The 22383-nt window shown below is 49.0% G+C and overlaps 1 protein-coding gene across 1 annotated transcript in view; it reads left to right on the forward strand.

Annotated features, from left to right (window-relative positions):
* The window catches only part of arhgef10la (Rho guanine nucleotide exchange factor (GEF) 10-like a), a 72525-nt gene that overhangs the window by 22335 nt on the left and 27807 nt on the right, over window positions 1-22383 (forward strand). Inside the window, exons 11-13 of the mRNA XM_067245964.1 lie at window positions 218-345; window positions 6847-6947; window positions 15523-15644. Coding sequence (XP_067102065.1) covers window positions 218-345; window positions 6847-6947; window positions 15523-15644 — 351 coding nt within the window. The remainder of the gene's footprint in view (window positions 1-217; window positions 346-6846; window positions 6948-15522; window positions 15645-22383) is intronic.

A 22383-nucleotide genomic window follows, 5' to 3' on the forward strand; every position in this document is an offset into this window, starting at 1 on the left:
CAAGTCTGCTGTTATTTGCATGGAAGAATGTCACAGAATAGTTGTGGTTCTGCTATTCCCTGTTGCTGACTTTGTTAATAGCATGCACTCATGGCTGTCAGCATCTTTAATTCTCACTTTATCTGTGTGTGTGTGTGTGTGTGTGTTTCTCTGTATGTGTATTCCTGAATGTGTTCCTGTGTGTGTGTATTTCCTTGTGTGTGTGTGTGTGTGTTAGAACCTGAACACCACCGTAGCCCAGGACTGGTGTCTGGCCCTGCAGAGAATGATCCGGATGAAAGAGGAGCAGATCCAGAGTGCCAACAAATGCCGCCTACGCCTCCAGGTGCCTGGGAAGCCTGACAAGTGAGTCCTACTGTGTGTGTGTGTGTGTGTGTGTGTGTGTGTGTGTGTGTGTGTGTGGACACCCTTGGTATTCCTACCATATTACTATGTACACATGCAGGTCCTGGGAGGCCTGGCAAGTGAGTTCTACTGTGTGTGTGTGTGCGCGTGTGTGTGTGTGGATGTCCTGGGTCTTCCTATATACACATGCTACTCAGAACAGACAGCTACCTACGGCATGCAGCAGTGCTGTACAGTAAGAACTATAAAAGGACTATACGAGCTCCACATATCAAATACACTCTTCTGCTGGTGGGACTCCCCTGAGACTATACTTGTGAATTCACAAGTACTCCTTCTGTAGACTATACTACTGTGCTGTGCAAGGCTACCTATGCACACAATAAAATTTATATAGGATGTATGTATTTTTAATCAAGATGTAACCAATAAAAAATCAAATGAAACCAAGTTTGTTCAGTTACATGGACATTTGACACAATCAAAATGAATAATGAATAAACCTGGAATATATGTTTTAGCTATTAGTTGTCTGTGTACTTGACTAGGAAAGTTATTCCATTTGTGTACTATACCACTAAATACCCACACCGTACAGTTTGACAAAACAACCCTTCCACTCAGCTCTACTCTAGTGTTATTCTCTGATCTGAAAAGCTCTGAGGCTGAGTAGATGAGAGGCATTTGTCATGTCAGCCACGGCTGGTGAAATAACACCATCTATAACGGGGAGGGGCTATCGGTCTGTGTTGCTCTCTGTCCCTCTCTCTCTCTCTCTGTCCCTCTCTCTCTCTCTGTCCCTCTCTCTCTCTCTGTCCCTCTCTCTCTATGTCCCTCTCTCTCTCTCTCTGTCCCTCTCGCTCTCTGTCCCTCTGTCCCTCTCTCTCTCTCTCTCTGTCCCTCTGTCCCTCTCTCTCTCTCTCTCTGTCCCTCTCTCTCTCTGTTCCCCCTCTCTCTCTCTCTCTCTCTCTCTCTCTCTCTCTCTCTCTCTCTCTCTCTCTCTCTCTCTGTCCCTCTCTCTCTCTCTCTCTCTCCGTCCCTCCCTTTCTCTCTCTTTCCCTTTCTATCCCTCTCTTTCTGTCTCTTTCTGTCTCTTTCCCTCTCTATCTCTCTCTCTGTCACACTGCACTAAAACATAATAGCTGACAAGGTGCGTTCTCTCTCCCCGCTGTCCCCGCTCTCCCCGCACTACGATGATGAAGTTTCTTCACTCACCCTACCCTAACGTGTCCTGGGGCTCTGCCAATAGGCTGCCAGATCTGAAAAAGTTTTTCCCGGCCAATCACAGGTCCACATTAACCTCAAGAGCTCTGACAGAATAATCGAGAGCATTATGCCCTGTTATTCCAGAACACGCTATTTCATGCTGGAGGTTTAATGTGTAACCGCTCTGGTGAAAGAATGGTCACTTAAATGGCTGCTTTTGGGCTCCCTTTTCTCCTTAGGGAAGGCTGGTGTTTGACTGAAAGGTCACTTGGTGGTATGTAAGTGTGCAGATATAAAGAGGTTCTGATGGAGCCATGCGTGAGCCAGGTGATTAGACAGAGCATGGAGCGAAGCTGGGGAGGATGGAGGGGAGGGAGAGGCGATAACAGAGGGAGCCAAGCCCTTTCAGGGCTGCCGCGGATGAAAAAGACAGGGGGAGGAGGAGGAGGTGGACCAGCTGAGAAGAAAGCAGAGACCTATAGATATGGGAAGAAAGAGCAAGGGTGGGAAGGGCAGGGAAAGGATGGGAGCATTTGTGTAAAAGAGAGCGAGACAGTGAGAGACTGACAGAGAGAGGGAGAGAGAGAGAGAGAGAGAGAGAGATGCCGAGAATAGCAGAGAGAGAGAGAGAGAGAGAGAGATGCCGAGAATAGCAGAGAGAGAGAGAGAGAGAGAGAGAGAGAGAGAGAGAGAGAGAGAGGCCGAGACTAGCAGAGAGAGAGAGACAGAGTGAGAGAAAGAGAGGCCCCTCTTTGCCACCACAAGGGGCCTCAGGGCCAATCTGCTTGCTCAGATGTTCCACAGAGCCAGATGTCTCTGTGCTCAGAAGACATCTCTCTGATGAGGATCTCTCCATGATGGTGTCATCAGCAGTAACGTCGAACAGAATGTGTGTGTGTGTGTGTCAGTGTGTGTGTTTGTAGATGGGTAGGAGGGTGTTCCTTGGCGAGAATGGATGGATGTAGATGTGAGGGAGGGAGCGAGCGAGCGAGCGAGAAAGTGGAAATTGATGGAGAGGGATATAGAGAAAACGACAGAGAGAGAGAAGGGAGGGAGGGAGATGAATTTAGAGAGACAGAGAGAGAGAAATGAGAGAGAGAGGAATAAAGAAAGCGAAGGAGAGGGAGAGATAATGCAAGGGAGATGGAGATAGTAAGCTAGGGGGGAGAGAAAGAGAGAGAGAGAGAGGTGGAGAGAAAATCCTTTGATAGCAAGCCTGTTGAGGGCAGGCCTGGGTGGTGGCGGGTGGCTGGACTGGCAGTGCCACTGCACCGCAGGGCTGGGGGGGTTGGGGGAGGTGACAGGTGGCACAGCAGGCACCCCAAGCCTTCTGACTCTACCCAGGGTGCACTGGTGGCAGATTGCAGCAGTGTAAAACGAGCAGATTGGCTCACAGGCATGCTTATTATCTCAACCTCTCTCTCTCTCTCTCTCTCTCTCTCTCTCTCTCTCTCTTTCTCTTTATCATTTTCCGTTGTCTTTATCCCTCCCTGCCTTTGATTTCCTATTTCAGTCACACGCACACACACACACACACTCACACACACACACACACACACACACACACAGCCATCTCTGAGCTCTGTAGGCATGAGAGTGGGTGCACAGCATGGCCTCCTCAACCCCAGTCCAGGAGTACTTCTTCATTCAGCAGCAGACACACAGACATGCAAACACACGCACAAACTCACACATACAAATGTTTAAACACACACACAGAGAAGGCACACTCCTATACTGACGGACCAAGCCTCACACACGCCCCGACTACACTGAGAATGTGGGGAGGATTTTTAACACTGCAGCCTACGTGCCTGTGCCTCACAACTATCCCCTTTCACTAACCAGCTACCCTCACCTTCACCACTATCCCCTTTCACTAACCAGCTTTACCCTCACCTTCACCACTATCCCCTTTCACTAACCAGCTACCCTCACCTTCACCACTATCCCCTTTCACTAACCAGCTACCCTCACCTTCACCACTATCCCCTTTCACTAACCAGCTACCCTCACCTTCACCACTATCCCCTTTCACTAACCAGCTACCCTCACCTTCACCACTATCCCCTTTCACTAACCAGCTACCCTCACCTTCACCACTATCCCCTTTCACTAACCAGCTACCCTCACCTTCACCACTATCCCCTTTCACTAACCAGCTACCCTCACCTTCACCACTATCCCCTTTCACTAACCAGCTACCCTCACCTTCACCACTATCCCCTTTCACTAACCAGCTACCCTCACCTTCACCACTATCCCCTTTCACTAACCAGCTACCCTCACCTTCACCACTATCCCCTTTCACTAACCAGCTACCCTCACCTTCACCACTATCCCCTTTCACTAACCAGCTACCCTCACCTTCACCACTATCCCCTTTCACTAACCAGCTACCCTCACCTTCACCACTATCCCCTTTCACTAACTAGCTACCCTCCACCCTCACCACTATCCCCTTTCACTAACCAGCTACCCTCACCTTCACCACTATCGCCTTTCACTAACCAGCAACCCTCACCTTCACCACTATTCCCTTGGGCCTCCACTAATCCACACAGACACACTCAGGAAAGAACACAACATGCCCTAATGTTCATGGCTGCCCTACTTTTATTTTTGTTTATTTGAACCGCTGCTTTGTAAATAGATGAACTCTGACCCTGTGTGGAAGAGAAACTGTAGGTTAGCTTTGCCTCGCACGACCTCCAGGTACGGACATTCACTTGCTGGAGTGTGTCTACGACCTCTGACCTGTGGCTGGAGTGCTGGTTTGTATGTGGGTGAGTGTGTGGATGTGTATATATGTGTGACCTCTCCCGGTGTCTGGAGTATGCAGGCTTGTATGTGTCTCTGTGTATGTCTGTGCATGTGTGTGCGTGTGTGATCACCTCAGTGTTTGTAGTATAGATAAGTGTGTGTGACCTCTCCCAGTGTCTGGATGCTGGGTGGTGTGTCTGACCCTCTCATGGATGTGTGTGACCTCTGCGGTACTCCTCTGCTGTATTGGTGCATTCAGCCTCTCTCAGTGTCTGTGTGTTAGCCAGGTGTATGTCAGGCTTTTTCTCCACTCTCCAGACAGCTTCTGTCCTGTCCTCGTGCATGACATTGCTCTCCTTCCCTCCTGTCTTATCTTGTCCTCTCTTGTCCTCTCATATTCTGGGGTCTCCCTGCCCTGCCCTGCCCTATCATGTCCTCTCCTGTCCTGTCCAGCCAGGTTTATCCTGGACAGTGTCTGTCCGTCACCCATGGGCCCCGTGGGCCCTGGTGGCGCCATCAGAAGTGTTGTGGGTGATGAACCTGCCAAGAGAGCAGTCAGTTCCTCATGTCCCTCTCTGTGTCCCCACCTCTCCACCGACGCAGCAAAATTGTGGGTGCTGTATTTAAGTCGTGAAACGTCCAAATTACACCTTTGTGTGAAATTCAAGATCTGACTAAAATGATTCTGTCCCTCACAGAGCTCTCTCTCTTTCCATCTCCCTTTTCTTCCCCTTTTGTGTTTTTTCAATGTCCTCCTTCTTTTCATCTTCTTCCCTTCACCTTAGTCGAACTGTCTTTCCTTCCCTCCTCTCTGTGCCTGAGTCGAATGAAATGTGGAGCGGAGAGCATGCAGCGATAACTGAGGCACAGTCCCTTACTGCACACCATTCTCCACTCCATTACCATCTAATGATGTCCAATTTGGATGTGAATGTCTTCTCTCTTGTGTCTGTGTGTGTGAGTGGTGGGTGTGTGTATGTGCATACGTGGGTGTGTGTATGTGCATACGTGGGTGTGTGTATGTGCATACGTGGGTGTGTGCTCTGTGTGTGTGTGCTGGTGTGTGTGTGCCCGCATGTGTGGGTTGGTACTGTGTGAGCATGCTTGTGTGTGCGTGCCCACATGTGTGGGTTTGTACGGTGTGTGTGTGTGTATAATGAGCTCACTTAATAGCCTCAGAGTAGACCGGAAACCTGCTTTGCGGCGAGTGGATGACTCAAAGCTCCTTTCTTGACGCATTCAGTCCGGTTGTTTCGAACTCACCTCTACACCACAGAGCTGAGGTAACAGGGCCTCTACAGGAAGTGATGCACAACAGCGGACAACACAAATGTGCAAGGTTGCCAGTAAAGGAGGAGGTTAGAGCCGCTTAGAGACAGGAGAAAGAAGACTGGGTTGCATTGAAGTGGAAGCGTCCTCAGCTGTGTGTGTATGTGTGTGTGTGTGTGTGTGTGTGTGTGTGTGTGTGTGTGCGTGCGTGCGTGTGTTTCTGAGCGAATATTACTCACTCTCATGCGCTCATCTCTGCAAGTTGTCATGACTTCACAGTGTCAGTACTCCTAGGGCTTCATTTGAATACATCATTCATTCATTTATTTCATCCTCTCCTCCCAGATTGTGTGTGTTGGTGGTATGTAAGTGTGCAGATATAAAGAGGTTCTGATGGAGCCATGCGTGAGCCAGGTGATTAGACAGAGCATGGAGCGAAGCTGGGGAGGATGGAGGGGAGGGAGAGGCGATAACAGAGGGAGCCAAGCCCTTTCAGGGCTGCCGCGGAAGAAAAAGACAGGGGGAGGAGGAGGAGGTGGACCAGCTGAGAAGAAAGCAGAGACCTATAGATATGGGAAGAAAGAGCAAGGGGTGGGAAGGGCAGGGAAAGGATGGGAGCATTTGTGTAAAAGAGAGCGAGACAGTGTTAAGGGTTAAGGCTACTGTACCTTGTCACAGTTACCATTCACCACAGTAACGCTGCTCTCCAAGGTTTACTGCTCCTGTGTCCCCCTACATGTTCTGAAGCTCAGACATAAGAGATCAAACAGAGATGCATCAGACATAACAGAGATCAAACAGAGATGCATCAGACATAACAGATATATCAGATATAACAGTTATATCCTACATGTAACAGATATACAACAGAGATGCAGTTGATATGGCACCTATATAACTGAGATATAACACAGCTATAGAAGAGATATGTCATAGATATAACTGAGATGTGACAAAGTTATAACAGAGCTGTGAGATGAAACTGAGATATGCAGTAACATATATATATATATATATCAGAAAATTAACAGAGATTTAACATCCAGGCTTGTAAAACCTGGATCCAATCTGAATACAGGCTGTTCTTACCCCTGGAAATCCTCTCTTATGTACAAAACAATGCGTCATGTAGTAAGACATGATAATCACATTAGTACAGTGATATTGAAAGGCACCGGTGGAGCTTAAGTCATAATCCTTTTTCTGTGTGTGCCTGTGTGTGCGCACGCACATTGTGTGCGTGTGTTGTGTGTGTGTGTTCAGGTCTGGACGGCCAGTCTGTTTCATGGTGGTCTTCAACACACCCAGTCCCCTCAGTAAGATCTCCTGGGTCAACCGCCTTCACCTGGCCAAGGTCGCACAACGTGAGTACCCCTCCAGCTCAGACAAAACACATCACACTTTCGTGAAGGTGGACTTGTACATGAGACTTTAATGTTTTAAACATGTAGCATGTGCCGTCACATTTACAACCCAAGCAGTGTCGGACATGATCTTGGTTCAGGTCATTGACATGGGGTGTTGAACATGGGTTGACCCATTCAGACATGTGTGTTACACGTGAACGACTGATAACAGTGATGCACCAGCAGCACCTTGCAACATCCCCTCCCCTCCCCCTCCTCTCCTCTCCCCTGCCCCCCACTCCTCTCCCCTCCTCTCCTCTCCACTCCCCTCCCCTCCCCTCCCCTCCCCTCCCCTCCCCTCCTCTCCTCTCCTCTCCTCTCCTCTCCTCTCCCCTCCCCCCCACTCCCCTCCTCTCCTCTCCCACTCCACCCTCTTCTCCTTCTCTTCTCTACATTACTCTACTGTACTCTCCTCCCCCTCCACTAACCCTCCTCTGTTATATCCCCCCCCCCCCCCCCGCCCGTGCCATTAGACCCCCCCGAGCTCTCCTCCATATCACTCACCCTCCACACTGCCTGTGTGTGTGTCTGAGTGCTACTCTTCCCCCCCGCCAGCTAGTTTAGCTTTCTGCCCAGTGTTTAGGCAAGCTGTATTCCCAGAGGGCTCTGCTGCGTGCGCTCCTGTACACAGATCTGTTGGGGCTTTCAAAGGGACGGAACCGGGTCAAACAAACCTGGAAGTGAAATGACCGATTTTTACAGATGAGCGGCCAGACTTTCCCCGAAGCATCCTATTGTTTTGGGGCCCATGTGCCCGGGCAGAGCACTCTGGGCTGGGACTCCAGTCTAGTTCTGTCTGTGTGGGCGTCCCAGCTACAAGCTTCCTTCCCCGTTCTCTCTGCACTGAAGAGAGCAGCAGCTGAATGGATGTTCTCTCCGCGGCGTTCCACCTCTTGTGAGACAGGGTGTGGGTGTGCCCTGAATACACCAACCAGAGGGAACACATCTGAGAGCTCTCCTGGAGAAACCTGTGTGTTTGTGTGTGTGTGTATCAAAGAGGTATCAGAGCCACCAGGCAGGTATAGGGGAACATATTCTCTGAAGCTGGCCTCCTCCTTCTCCCTCCACCAGCCACAGCTGTAGTTTAGGGTTTGAGGCCCACAGGAAGAATATATTTCACATGAGTGCAGTGCACAGCGGGACAATGGAGCACCAACACATTATTACCAACATATACATTTGCATACTGTACTGTACTGTGTATGTTAGAGGTGGTCTGGGAATTCACTTGTGTACAGAGAAGTAGCTGTGCATCTTGCCAGCCTAATGTTCTGCTGTTACAGTGTCCTCTTGGCCTAATAGATTATGAATGAACTGAACTACAGGAGATCTGGGTTCAACGCAGGGTTAGTCTCATTGCACCTTGTAGAGAAAAAGGGCCGGGTACACAGTGTTGTCAAAAATGAGGTAGGGTTTGTTTGGCTCGCAGCCTCACACTTGTCTTCAGTGGTTGCCAAGCACTATTTAGATATTACCCATGGATGTTTGGGAAAAATAAGCTGCTCTCCCAACAGTAACAACAATAACAGCCACAACAACAACAAGCCAAGCTCTGGCTAATAAACAAAAACAGGTTATTGGACTTTTTGTTTTCACAAGGATGAGGAGCAAAAAACTGTGCTGTCACTCTGGTATCAGTGGGCCCGCATCCCAGAATGCACCAGTGAGGCAGAGTGACAGCATATCTCCAGAGGCGTTTTTGAGGGAACCTGACCAGCAACAGCTCACTTGTGTTTCTGTAGTATGTTATGTGTCTGTTTATCAGTCTGTCTGTCTTAATTTCTGTCTGTCTGTCTGGTCGTTCCCTCTCTCTCTATCCTGCCTGCCTGCCTGTCTCTCTGCCCATCTGTCTGTCTACCTGCCTGTCTGCCTATCTGCATTTTGGTCGGTTTTTTTGATTGGTTTCCTGACCGTTCACACTAGCAACAGAAAGATGAAAACCTCCATGCGACACACTGAGACCGAGGTCAAAGACAATGAGACATGCCAGCGTTGATTCCCCGGCTGCGCCCACAACAGCCCCCAACACCATCCCGTTCAGGATGTCAATTACATGTTAATTGCATTACACCCACACTTTGCCTTCCCATTTAACCAAATGTAATTACCATAAGGGAGTTGTTGATGCAATTTCACGGATGGCCGGCTGTCAGTGGGACTCTGCCACCATGCCGACCCGCTACAGGGCCAGCACCATGGCTCTCTGGGGACGCCAAACACCAACTCAGCAGTTCAGGGCCACTGAGTCCAAACCTGTTGGTTGCGGAGGAGGACAGCGCTCTCCTAAAACCCCCACCCCCCCCGGAACAACCAGTGCCTTCAAATGTGCTGGTGCTGGATTGCAGGGAGAGATTCAACATCACACGAGAGGGGAAATAGGTGTAGCTCAGGCTTCAGCATTTACCTGCTGATCAAGAGGTCCCTGGTTCAAATCTCCCCCCCCGACACCCCATATGTCTCATTGGACGAACGCATCCGCTGAGTGAATGCAACGTTACATCGCAAACCTCAGTTCTTAGCTTCTCCTCCTTGTAACGAGGTTTGTCCTTCTGCCCAGATACCATGCTATCCCTCAGGTGAAGTCCTCCGCTCTCACCCTTCTGAATATAGAGAAACACTGGACCAGACCAATGCTGCACTCTCCACTGTGTGCTTCAGCTCACTGTGATTCCACAGCACTCTTTCTATTTGATTACCAACACTTCAGGTGTTGTAAGAGGATGCCTCCAGTGTTAGCCTGGCTTGTGAATCTCGTGGCTCCCTACACTGGCACTTGGTATTGGATACGAACGCACTTCCTGGAAACTGTGCCAGACTTGGAGAAGAAAGTTGCTATGCTATGGAGGTGTTAGATGGCAGAGAGGTTTTACATGATAGAATACAGAGGATGTTGGCGGCGCTGGAGAAGCGATGCCTTAAATAAACACAATTTTTCACTTTGTTACCACGTGGCGTTGCTATGAGCCCTTGGAAACGAGAGGCAGAGAGAGAGCGAGAGACAAAGAGACAGGGAGAGACAGACAGATAGAGACAGAGAGGGAGAGAGACACAAAGAGGGAGAGAGGAAGAGAGACACATACAGAGACACGTCCCACAGTTCAGCTGAGACAGCTCTGGGATCCATTAAGAAGACTGGCTGCATTAGAATGTGTCACTGCATCTTGTCTGCCCTCCATCAGCCCCCACTGCTTCTGAAGGGCTCTCCATATCATAGCTAGAAGAATCACCTAATTAATGGGTTGATTCTGCTGCAAATTAATTGGTTTTCCATCGTCTGGGATGGAGGTTTCTGTCAGCCTGGGCTAAGGCTGCTGATTGGACGACCCACAACGGAGACCAGAGGTGAGAGATTGGAGTCTGGGGGGGGGGGGGGAATTGATGGGGGGTCAGGCAGAGAGAGAAATAAAGAGAGTGAGAGAGAGAGATGGAGAGACAGTGAGACGTGAGGGAAGGAGATGGAGGGATAGAGAGCTGGGAGAAGAGAGGGAGAAAGAGAGCAAGAGAAAGAAGGGGCAACAAAAAAAAGGGAGGTGAGCAAAGAAAGGATGATTGAGACAAGCAATCAGCCGCTCCGCAGGGAGCGGAGGGATGCAGGGGGCTGTTGCCCAGGGTTTCGCTGCTACCTCTAAGTGGCTCAGACTCTGCCCTCTCCACTAGGAGAATCAATAGACTCCACTCCCCAGAAGTAGGAGTACCAGAGCAGGCACAGTCCCCTGCACCCCCTTTTAATCCAGTGTGGTCCCCCAGATAGTCCTAACTGGAGCTGTGTGTGGTCGTGGCGGCGGTGGTGGTTAGTAGCAGTGTACTAAGGAGAAAAATCAATCTGTCAATATTCTATCTATTTGTCTGTCTTGTCAGTCTGGAGTAGAACATAGTCGTAGAGTAGAATACAGTAGAGTACAGTGAAGTTGTCGGTGGAATCTCCAAGCAACATATGACCCGTCCCCCCCCCTCGTCGGAACGTTCGTTTTGTCTTCTCCTACAGTTGTTATGGCAACCGCAATCACAGAACCCACCTTGCTCCTGCAGCATGAGCAGCCGCCACGTGCTGCAGTGACACCGCCACTGTGTTGGAGTAAAACACCCGAACAGGTCTGGGGTGATGACCATGTTTTTCATTAGGAAGAAGGGACAGGTGGCGGACGGCGTATTCTCAAGGAGAGGGCGATTTTCTTGGAGCTTCTGCAATTCATCTGTCAGAAAAGGGAAGATTATCTTCACATCTCACTGCGCTCAAATGCGGGAAATGTTTGTGAGGAGTAAACATTATCACAAATTTAATTAGCAAATTCCACTCAAGCATTGATCCAGAGAAAATATCAATTGCGCTGGGTGTGTGTAATGAGTATATAACTTTGCCCTTTGTGTCGGAGGTCTGATAGTCATTGCAAATTAATCTTCATCAGGCTGATTTGAATATCAAAGCAGCAGAATGTTCCGGCTCCCATCCTTAACTGTTTCCATCCACTTCTTGTCATCTGATTTGTGACACTGTATTGTCATTCACTGATTACAAAGCATATCACTGTCATAGCCTTCCACCTGGTAAAAGATGAACATCGAAATACTGTTAGAACTAGGCACCTCTGATCCCTGATCCTTCTGTTGTACTTTTTGTACATCGCTTTGGATAAACGCATAAATGAATGAAACTTTTCAAATACAGGCTACAGAATCGACGGGATGGACGGTTGAGGGTATAAACGCTGGAAGGGGAAATTAACTCCTGAATATGAAATTCACTTTTTAAGTAAAAACTCTGGACTGGAAGTGACCCTCCATAAACTATGTCTGTCAGAGAAGAAGATGTCAGTCCTCATAAACACCTTGTCTTCACTTGATGGCAGTGGGAAGAATGATGTTGAGTGTTACTGCCCATGGTGTAGCAGAAGCCCCTGTAATAATGAGCCTTCTACACTGCCAAGGTTGGAGATGATTTCATAGATTTTGAAAATAGTACATCGTTCTGAAACATCTCTAACCCTAACCCTAACCCTAACCCTGTGTTTTGTTATATCGTGGACCGTGAGTTGAGCTAAGCTAATGGGTTTTTAACAAGGATTATTTGGCGCTGATCAACCTTCCAGGTAATGTCAGGGTTTCTATCCGAATGTAGTAGAGAGTGCGAGACACAGGAAGGCAGAAAGAGTGTGTGACACAGACACAGAAAGAGAATGTGTGTGAGAGAGGTGGAAAGTGAGAGACAGAGAGTGATTGAAAGGGAGAGTGGGATGGAGGGAGCTCTTGGCTGTGAAACACTTGATAGCTTCCCTGTATGTGCAAGGGTGAGGGGGTCTTATGCTAATGGATGCATTAACTGTGCTTCATTAGTAACTTGGCCCAATTGCGTGTGTGGGTACGTGTGCGTGCGCATGTGTTTGAGTCTGATCTATCAGAGGCAGCTCGGAAGTGTGGAGACAATATTAATTTATTCATTTCATAATTCCAACATGAATCTGATCCTAGTATATGTATATATTTGGTGAATTCAATGTATTTAAATATGCGTGTGTGTTTGCAAATGTGCACACATGGTGAGTGTTGGAAGGTGACTGGCCTGCCTGTTTCTCATTATTGTTCAAATTTGAGTTTTTTCCCCCTCTGTTTGTGGCTCTGGAAAGCCCAATTATCCGTCATCGTTAACACAGTGTTGGGCTTAGGGTGAAGCCTACTGTGTTCTCTCAGACTAGCACTACACCACTCTCCTCCCTGATTACATATACCTCCTCCTCTTTTCTCTCCTCCTCTTCATCATCGTATCGTATCTCCACTTTCTTGACCTTTGCTTTCTCATCCTCTCCTTCCTTCTCTCCTCTCCCCTCTTCGTCCTCTACTCTCCCTCCTTCTCCTCCTCCACATCCGTGTTCTTTTCCCCCACCTTTTCAATTTCTTCCTCCTCTCCCTTCTGGTCTTCTTCCTTTTCCTTCTCATCCTCCTTCTCCCGTCCCCCCTCACCAGCCTTCTCTTCTCCTCTTGATTCTTCTTTCTTTCCTTCCTTTCCTCATCTACCTCTTCCACCCACTTCTTCATTCCTCTTCGTCTTGCGTTCACTCGGGTTGAGGCTTGCTCAGGTATTTAATAACAACTCGCCCTGCCCACCTCCAGGAGTACTGCTTTTCTGACCCCACAATCACCAGAAAACCCAGCTCACCACACTGCTATCAATGCTAATTGAATAATTAGCCATAGAAAGTCGCTGAGCGCTCAGGTGAATAGGAAAGCAGTGGACCTGATGACCCTGGTGGACCAGTTACTGGCAATCCGCCTCAATTACAGCTTTTTAATAAGTCTTTACGGGCCTCACAGGGCTGGCGCTGAGGCATTCAGCGCAAAGGCCAGCCCCAAAGATATATAATTGAGGATCCAGCTGCAGCTATGAAGACCCGTCTGCCTTCTGAGAGAAAACAAGCGATGTCTCAGCCGTTAATGTTCCACCTGACTCTGAGGAAGAATAGGTTTGGGAGCGACATGCAGGGGATAGGGTCTGTTTTAAAGAACACTTCGAGAGCTTGAGTTCAGGATGTGTTTGTGTTTCAGATGCTAAACTAATGAATAAGAAAGATGTACATCGGCGTACTCCTAACCCTACCTGTGTCAGAAGGTGATGTGGTTTGTTCGGTACAAACAGTCTGGCAGATCACATTACTCTCTTTTAATCCTGTTATGGTTGTTGGATACAAAGTTGCTGTTCTTTGTGTTTCTTTTTAATGGGATGATCAACCATTTTCTACAACGTTCACAGCCAAACTGCTTGTTCATGGATGAGCTCGCTCGGAGGAATTGTTGGTTTAGAGACCACTATGTGCGTGTCTGGTAAACTTTGAATGTTTTTTTATTCCTTGAGTGGATTTTGGTCTTTGTGTGCCTTTGCACCCTTCTTCTCAGTTTACAGGGAAACTGTATTGAACAAATTATAACATTCTCCTGACAAATCTTTGCCATCAAAAAAGATTTGCCTCTAGGCCTAATTCTCAATGTGCATGTCACAAAGACAGTCAAGGTTGACGAATACTTCTGTGAGGTTGCAGAACTAGACACAATGAAATACATTATTCTTAGATGTACCAATGTGCCAAATGACATACTCAAGTTTTTCTTTGGGCTATTGTAAGTGTCTCCTTCTGCCCTTGCATGTGTCAGTCTCATCTCTTCTGAATTTGAAAGCATTTCTTCCAAAGAGCATCAATCTGAAGATAAGCACAGTTAAATCGTGACTATTAGCCGTTCTTCGGGAACGGCGTTATGCGTCACTAATGCGGGTAACAAAGTTATTATTGGTCGTGCTACTCTGCACATGCCATAATTACAGTTTATAAGAGTCATGTTCAAACGGCTACATTTCTAGCTTTTGTTCCAGCATGGAAAGTTGGCCTTAACTATTGCAACCTTTTGAGATTCCTCTTCCTGCAAATTGACTGTTGTATGTGTGTCTGCGTGCTGTACAAGTCTAGTTAAGTGACATCCAGTTCTATGTGTCGGTGAGACTAAACTTGGCTAATTGGCCCTTAAATCTCCCTTATACCTACTCGAGAACACCGAAGTGACTCGAGAAGAACTGGCCTTTCCTGTCTTTTTTTCAAACCAACCCCCCCCCCCCCCCCCCCCCCCCCCCCCCCCCCCCCCTTTTTTTCATGTTTTTAATTCACTGCAAGATAACCGCTTGGAAAATAGCTAGGCCTACTGATACTTCAGCACGTGGCTTACTGCGTTCTGATATATTCAGTCGACCCAGGGAGTAAATTAAGACAAGCTGTTTGATTGCATACACAGTTGCGTTTCAGTAAATCGCGATCGACAATTACAAAATTACTTAATGGAATGTTGGCAGATTGGCAAGAGCGGAGTAAGCACACCTGTTGTAGTGCTGAGAGACGCATTCTCCGTGGGAGAGTGGCAGATGGATGTAGTCTTTTTTACCTTTATTAACTCAAATCCTGCGCTTCGCCTCGCTCACCCTGGCTGTTGTTTTGAATATATAGTCTCATTACCATCGCCGTAATCAGCACTGGGGTCTGGTGTAGGCCGAGTTGACTAACCTCTCCTCTAGCCGGCGACTTGGGGCTGATTACCGAGCCCCACATAGAGGCTAATCTGCTATTCCTGCCTCACCTGCGAGGTGTGTCTGCTTTTCAAACACTGGTTTGTTTGCGCTCTGTGCGGTCGGATATGATAATACACAAATTGGACGGAGAAAATATATTTCCCTTGAATAGACTCAAATTCTTGTTCAGAGATAGGCATTTATTTCTCTTGTTTTTTTTGGTCACAGTCGAGCAATTTCTGAACACAATCTAATTTCTGAGGACGCCAAGTGCGCAACTGTGACAGAAAGAGTTACTTACACTGCAGGCATGTGCTCTACAACCTAAAACTGCAAACTCTTAATATAATCTCTCTCTCTCTCTCTCTCTCTCTCTCTCTCTCTCTCGTCTCTCTCATCTCCTCTCTCTCTCGCTCTCTCTCTCTCTACCACTCTCCTCCCTCTCCTCCCTTTTTTGTTCTCTCCTTCTCCAACTCCTGTCTTTTGTTGTAGGAGAAGAGAACTCACCAGGCTGGTTCTGTGCAGAAGATGTAGAGAAGACCATGGATGCATTCAGGTGCCCGCTGCTTGCCTGCCGCGTGCCTGTGTTTGCAACCAAAACTCCAGAAAGGAAGGTGAGATGCTCAGAGACTTCAGCAGTGGTTATCACAATATTTTTTGCAGTCCAATTAGCTTGAGACCACTGCAAATTGAAAACCAATCGTGGGTCAACTACTATTTGAGAATACTGCCAAGTTCTGCGATAGTCCAGTGTCCTTGATTTGTCTAACCCAGAGCATTAACAACCAATGGATGAGGCCCTGGAGAGCCAATTGTGGGCCAGTTTAAACTTGCCCTCCATTTTGTTCAGATACTGTCAAGTTATTGATCTGGGTAATTGACCAAGGCCTAAATCTGATCCAGTAGACACTTAACTGATAATGGCTGTGACACAAACATTTGTAGTTTTTTTTATGAAGATAAATCTTCATAAAAAAAGTTTTGACTGGTGGGTGTGTCCAAAAGGCAGCTTCTGAGAGGTAGCATGTCTCTAGAGGTGAGCAAACGTGTCTGATTTCTGATTCCTTTAAGCTCAGCCCCAACACTTTTTGTACTCTCAGTACATTCCTCATACTGTAGGTTTTCCCATTCCCGTTTTCCATTCCCATAAATTCTCATACACTTGCGCTCAATCTCCTAATGAGTATTTAGACAGAAAAGGTACAAGAAAGATGACAAGCTTCATAACCAGCGAGCACGATTAAATTGTAATTTAACACAGTTGTCATCTTCCATCGAGGTAGTTCAGAGTGCAGCAGCAGGGACCTCAGCAGCTCAAAATACTGAGGTCCGAGGTATGATCTCACTCAAACAATGCAGGACCGTAGGAGCTTACAAGGTGACACGGCCTCCCCTCAACCCCCCCCCCCCCCAACATCCCAGCCCACACCCTTCCCGCACCTGGGCTAAAAGCTGGCTGGAGAATGGCGATCGATAAAGACTGTTAAGACTTTAGGAGGCCTCTCATGGATCAAATGGCAAACTCAGGTGAGAGACAGACTAAAAGGTTTTTCAGGAGTCAGTCAAAAAGGTATCAAATCAATTTTGCCAGGCTGGGAAGATGATATTTCCGACTACTTTCCCAGCGATAATGCGGTTAGGGGGGCCTGGCTATGGAAGTCGGATATAGGGAAGCCAAATTACCAAGGCGACAAGGGGAGGATGTTATGAAGTGATCATGGCAATTACCTTATTGGCCGTGCTACACCCAAGCATAAATCAATGCTGCCGTCATTAGATAAAGATCCCACACACAAACTGATAGTCTGGATGCCATGTGGTCTTGGGAGAGAGGGAGAGAGAGAGGTGAGGAGGGAGAGGGAAGGAGAAAGAGGTGCAAATGGAGGGCAGGGGAAGGAGATGTCGGGGGGGGGTGAAGTCATAACTGCAGAGGAGAGCACGGGAGAGAGAGAGAGACAGAGAGAGAGAGACAGAGAGAGAGCAAGAGAGAGAGTAGACAGGGAGAAAGAGTGAGAAAGATGGGGAGGGAAAGAGATGCATAACCAAAATATTACCCCAAGTTTTTTAGCGGGCGGAGGTCTCTCCAAGGACACAGTCGTTCCCCCTGCTGAAGTGTGCTCCACCTGCTGTGAGGGTCGGCCAAGGCAATTAATGGATTTGGAGCAGGAGTGAACCCTCTGAGGGGCTCGCTCGTATCCGCCGTTTTCGAACACAAACAAATGAGACACCTGAGTATGCCAGGGAAGGGCCTCCGCGGCCGTGGCCGTCATGAGCACGGCTAACCGTGAAATTGGCCTTCAGACCCGAGCTCCTCGCCACTGCACAGACATTTGGAGCCTGTTACCACGAGAGACTACATTTGGACTTTCTGATAAATGCGCGCGTCTTGTCATGCTCCCGGGGGTGGGGATAGCTCGGTGGTTAGGGCTTTTGCCTGCAGATAGCAAGGTTGCAGGTTCAAATTCCCCACTGAACTGTACATAGCTTTGGATAATAGCGTCTGTTAACAACATACTGTATTATTACTATGAATATGGTCTGTGTGCACATGCAATATTCATGTTTGTGTGCTATAAGGTAAGTAGACAGAGGCCTGGGTTAAAGGGAATTGAGCTGAATGTGTTTCTTTCTTTGCCTAAAGAGTAGGCAGCCTTAGAGGGAGAGACTCTAAGTCTTTCATGCAGTGCTGTCGTGATAGAAGCTTAATCTGCAGCAGCCACTCTCTCTCCTTCGTTCCTTCTGTCTCTCATCTCTCTCTCTCTCTCTCTCTCTCTCTCTCTCTCTCTCTCTCTCTCTCTCTCTCTCTTCTCTCTCTTCTCTCTCTCTCTCTCTCTCTCTCTCTCTCTCTCTCTCTCTTTCTCTTTCTCTCCAGCAGTGCCTCAGCAACTGTCACTGAGCTTCTCTCTCTCTCTCTCTCTCTCTCTCTCTCTCCGTCACTGAGCTGCACAGGCCTCAGCGTGCCAAGCTCCCCAACATCTCTCTCCTCCATTTTGGCGGTCTTGCTTGGCAGTCTGAGTTACAGTGAGTAGATGGGGGGGGGGGAGGCAGAGAGAGAGACAGAAAGAGAGAGGGAAAGAAACCGCGAGAGAGACGGGGAGGAGAAAGAGAGGGAAGGAGAGAGAGAGAGAAAACAAGTCCTGATTAAAAGCGATGTGGCTGGCCGAGGGGGCTGGAGCAGAGACGTTTCCAACTGAAAATACATCTTCGAACGCAGTGTAGCATGAGCCCCATGCACGGGTCACCAGAGGGAGTGGAACCAGATCCTGCGCGCTCGCCTACTCCTGCACTGCACTCAGGGAGATGAAGAGGGTCTTCTGGGCAAACTCATTAGACTTCAGAGATAACCCTTATCACAAAACTGTGTTGAAGAGATCAGGATGGGTTAACCGACATACAGAAATGCACACACACGCATGCACACGCGCACTAGGCATGCATACAGTACAAACACACACACACACACACCCACCCATTACACACACTTCACCATTATTCCCCTCACGGACAAGGCTTCTAAGCAGCAGCTGCCTTCATTAATACTCCACAACTCAGAGACCCCACAATGTTCAGGGACATCGAAACCTGTCAACTGCTGTGTGCCTCCAGCCTTAATAAGCTGTATGTTCAGCTGGGCTCGCTACTCATGTATAAAAAGCTGCATAGCATCTGAAATAAACTATGCTACAGCCCCACAGTAATGGCACTAGGAAATCAGGTCACACCTGAGCTCTGTGTTGCGGCTCTGCTCCAAACACCTTCCTCCCTCTCCTCGGCCTCTCCCTCTGTGGTTCCCCTTCACTCGGTCTGACCAGCTCTCCCTCCATCCCATTTTCCTCTCCCGTGTAGATCTGAACGTCGTAAGTGCGCTCCCATTTACTTCCTCTCCTACGCATCCCTCCCACCACCTCCCACCCCCCCCACCCCCACCCCGGTCGTTCGGGGATGACGTCTCGCGGTCGCAGCGTCGAGGCGAGGCGCCGCGCTCGCAACGCGCGGCTCACGGCTCACGGGGGGAGACGTGCAGAGCGGCGTCCGTGCCCTAGCGCGCTCGTCTCTCCGTGTGTTCTCCTCTGTGAGCCGGCCTCAGCCCGGTTCTTGCCTCCGTCTCTCCCACCTTCATCGGAGCCTTCTCGGCGGTGGAGGCCCGTCGGTTTTTGATGCCCGGCCGCGGTGGGAAGGGAGGAGCTGTCGTGTCTTTCCCTCACAGACTCGCCGAATCACAAACACTCGACGTGTCTCTTCTCCTCTGCGACACATTTTCTGTGTCCCTCTTTTCCTTTGGTGTTGAACGCCTCCTCCTCCTCTTCTCCTCCCAATCTTCTGCACCTCACCAGAGCTTTCCCGACAGCAAAGCTACAAAGAGAGAGGAAAACCAGAGGAGATGTTTCCAGTCCGCGTTTATGTAGCATTAGGCGAGGAGGGAGATGGTAAGGGCTGAGAGGAAAGGGCCTCTTGTAACACCTTCAGGGATTTCATCATGTATGCTTTGAAGTGAAGAATGACAAGCGGGAAAAAAGGGGTTTGGGCTGCATTAGGGGTTAGACTCTTTCTCTTTCTCTCTCTTTCTCTCTTTTTTCTCTCTCTCTTCTCTCTCTCTCTCTCTCTCCTTTTTCCCTCCTTGTTGAGCGGATTATCTCCTGCGCTCAGAGAGGAGAGAGGCTGCCTGCATCTTTGCATAACGCCTTTGTTTAGTTCACACGGATCACTGTTCCTGATTCAGGTCGCTTCAGTCCATTAGGGAGACATTCATACAGGCAGGTCGTTCTCAGGTGGGGCTGTATTAGAACTTATCACTGAGGTTGTGGACATCATTGTGTTAGTATGTACTATGTGTGTGTGTTGTGGTTTGCATGTATGTGCTGGTTTACGCGCGTGTGGGTATGTTGCTTGGAATGTGTGTTTTATTGATTTATGTAGGAGGGCATGTTGAGTGTGCTCCTCTAATCTCATCTCTGTCGCTTGATGGCTGGATGCGGGAGAGAGAGAGTGCTGGGCTGACCCTGGAGGAGGGACTGGGGGAGCAGGAAATGAACTGCTTGAGTGGCGTCTCTGGCACCACAGAACGTGTTGACAGGTCTATTTATAGACAGGGGCTTTTTTTCGGGTGGGCTTCGAATTTGCACGGATACTGTTTCAAAGTTGTCACAGCCCGCAGCGAGGGAGGATGTGTGGACGCGTGTGTGAGTATGAGCTTGTGTGCACACGTGTGTTTTGTGAACGCGCGTGTGTGTGTGTGTGTGTGATGTTGCGCATCCCCGCTCAGATGATGGGTTCACGAATATGGATCTCTCTCTCTCTCTCTCTCTCTCTCTCTCTCTCACTCTCTCTCTCTCTCTCTCTCTCTCTCTCTCTCTCTCTCTCTCTCTCTCTCTCTCTCTCTCTCTCTCTCTCTCTCTCTGTGTCTTTGTTCTCACGAAGGTCGATGTATTCCTTTTCTACCTGAGCCCTCTGTGACATTGCTTGTTAAAAAGGGCTATACAAATACATTTTGGTTTGATTTGATAGCGAGCAGCTGATCTCCAACTCCTTTTCTCTGATTTGTGGATAACAGATGCCACGGGGTGGATTAAAAAGCTCTCCCCTCCACTCAGTTTCAGCAGGTTGTACAAGCTCCCCCCCCCCCCCCCTCTTCTCCCCAACCATACCCCCTGGCAAACACAATCACGCAAACAGCAGGCTACCCAAGTGCCCACACGCCTGTTAGAAAAGTGCCACGTTCTGGGGGCCATGTTTCCCAGCCCTCGTCAAAGGCTTTGCCTTTTATTAATTGTTTGAGCCGTACCCTCCTAAGCATCGTTGTCTCCCAGGGCCTAACGAATTAATTAAGGAAGCCTATGGATTGAGTGTGTGGGTGTGTAGGAGGGAGGGTTCATTTCAAGTTGCCCTAATCCGTCTCTGGTTTATCCAGTTTGTTTGGGTTCCTCTGAGCTTGACTCCAGCCTTTGGAGCAGGACAGATCTCCCCTCACAGACAGCCTCTGCTCATCCCTCCTCCGGTTCAAGCAGGGGAAGAGGCAGGGCTGGGTGTCTTCAGCTTAAGGCGATACAGCAGGAAGTGTCAATCTGATTACTGGGCGTGTGTGTGTAGCCGGATCACAGATGACCTGTCGCCAGGCAGGATACGGCTCGGCTCAGCCTCTCGCGGTCGACATGGAATTGGCCGGAAAAAGAGAGAGAACCCCAGCCGGTCCAAGCTGCGGCCTTCTCGTCAGAGACTCGGACGCAGGGCGTAGTGACAAGCTCGCTAGCTCCGACTGCTTAACACTTCACATCAAAGCAGGACTCACAACAGGGTCAGGTCCCAAGCCAAATGTCTGCCGGTTGAGGGAAGGCGACAGTGTGAGTTGTGACACTGCCAGCAACTTGGCTGAGGTACGAGGGAGGGAGGGAGGGGAGGGAGGGAGGGAGGAGGAGGGAGGGAGGGAGGGGAGGAGGGAGGAGGGAGGGAGGGAAGAGAAAGAAAGAAAGAAAGAAAGAAAGAAAGAGAGGGAGGGAGGGAGGGAGGGAGGGAGGGAGGGAGGGAGGGAGGGAAGAAAGAAAGAAAGAAAGAAAGAAAGGAAGGAGGGAGGGAGGGAGGGAGGGAGGGAGGGAGGGAGGGAGGGAGGGAGGGAGGGAGGGAGGGAGGGGAGGAGGGAGGGAGGGAAGGAAGGAAGGAAGGATGGAAGGAAGGAAGGAGGTAGGGAGGGAGGGCTAAAGCATGAGAGTAAGAAAGATACCAAGAGAAGGACAGAAAGAGAGAGTGCCAGAGAGACAAGGGGAGCGAGAGACTTACAAAAAGAGATACCGAGCGAGAGAGAGAGGAGAGAGAGAGACGACTAACAAGATGGACAGATTCTGACGCCGGTGGATCGATGTGTCTTTTTGTCAGCAGTTCTTCAGAGTTTTGCTGTAGAGGACAGAGGTTGTGGGGTACAGTACGTTGGCGCACTGCTTATACATTTTTCTCTTATTAACATTCACCCTGACCCCCCCTACCTCCTTAATGTCCTCCCAAAACTGAACTACCTGTCTCTCCACAGACCTCAGCGGGAGGCAGGTACCAGTAGCTCTTGAATAGGTCGTCTACAGCAGATTCACTTCAGACTAGGGAGGAGAAAATTGAATGCAGACAGGGTGATCATATAGCACCTGGAACACTGTACTGTTCATGAAAAAGACAGTCTGTCATTTTTAAGGTGTGGGGCTTCACAACGGTGCCACTTTCACACGTTGAAAATGGCATGCGTTACTGTTGACTTGAATGGTTCTCATGACAACCCTGTTATTGTACATGGTTATCAAAGGCATCATTTGTGCCTTGGGAATGCTTCGCTCAGACTGATGTCTGCACAGGAGAAGCGGACATGCCATGACT

The sequence above is a fragment of the Osmerus mordax genome, chromosome 1, assembly GCF_038355195.1.
Source record: "Osmerus mordax isolate fOsmMor3 chromosome 1, fOsmMor3.pri, whole genome shotgun sequence".
NCBI classification, from domain to species: Eukaryota; Metazoa; Chordata; class Actinopteri; order Osmeriformes; family Osmeridae; genus Osmerus; species Osmerus mordax.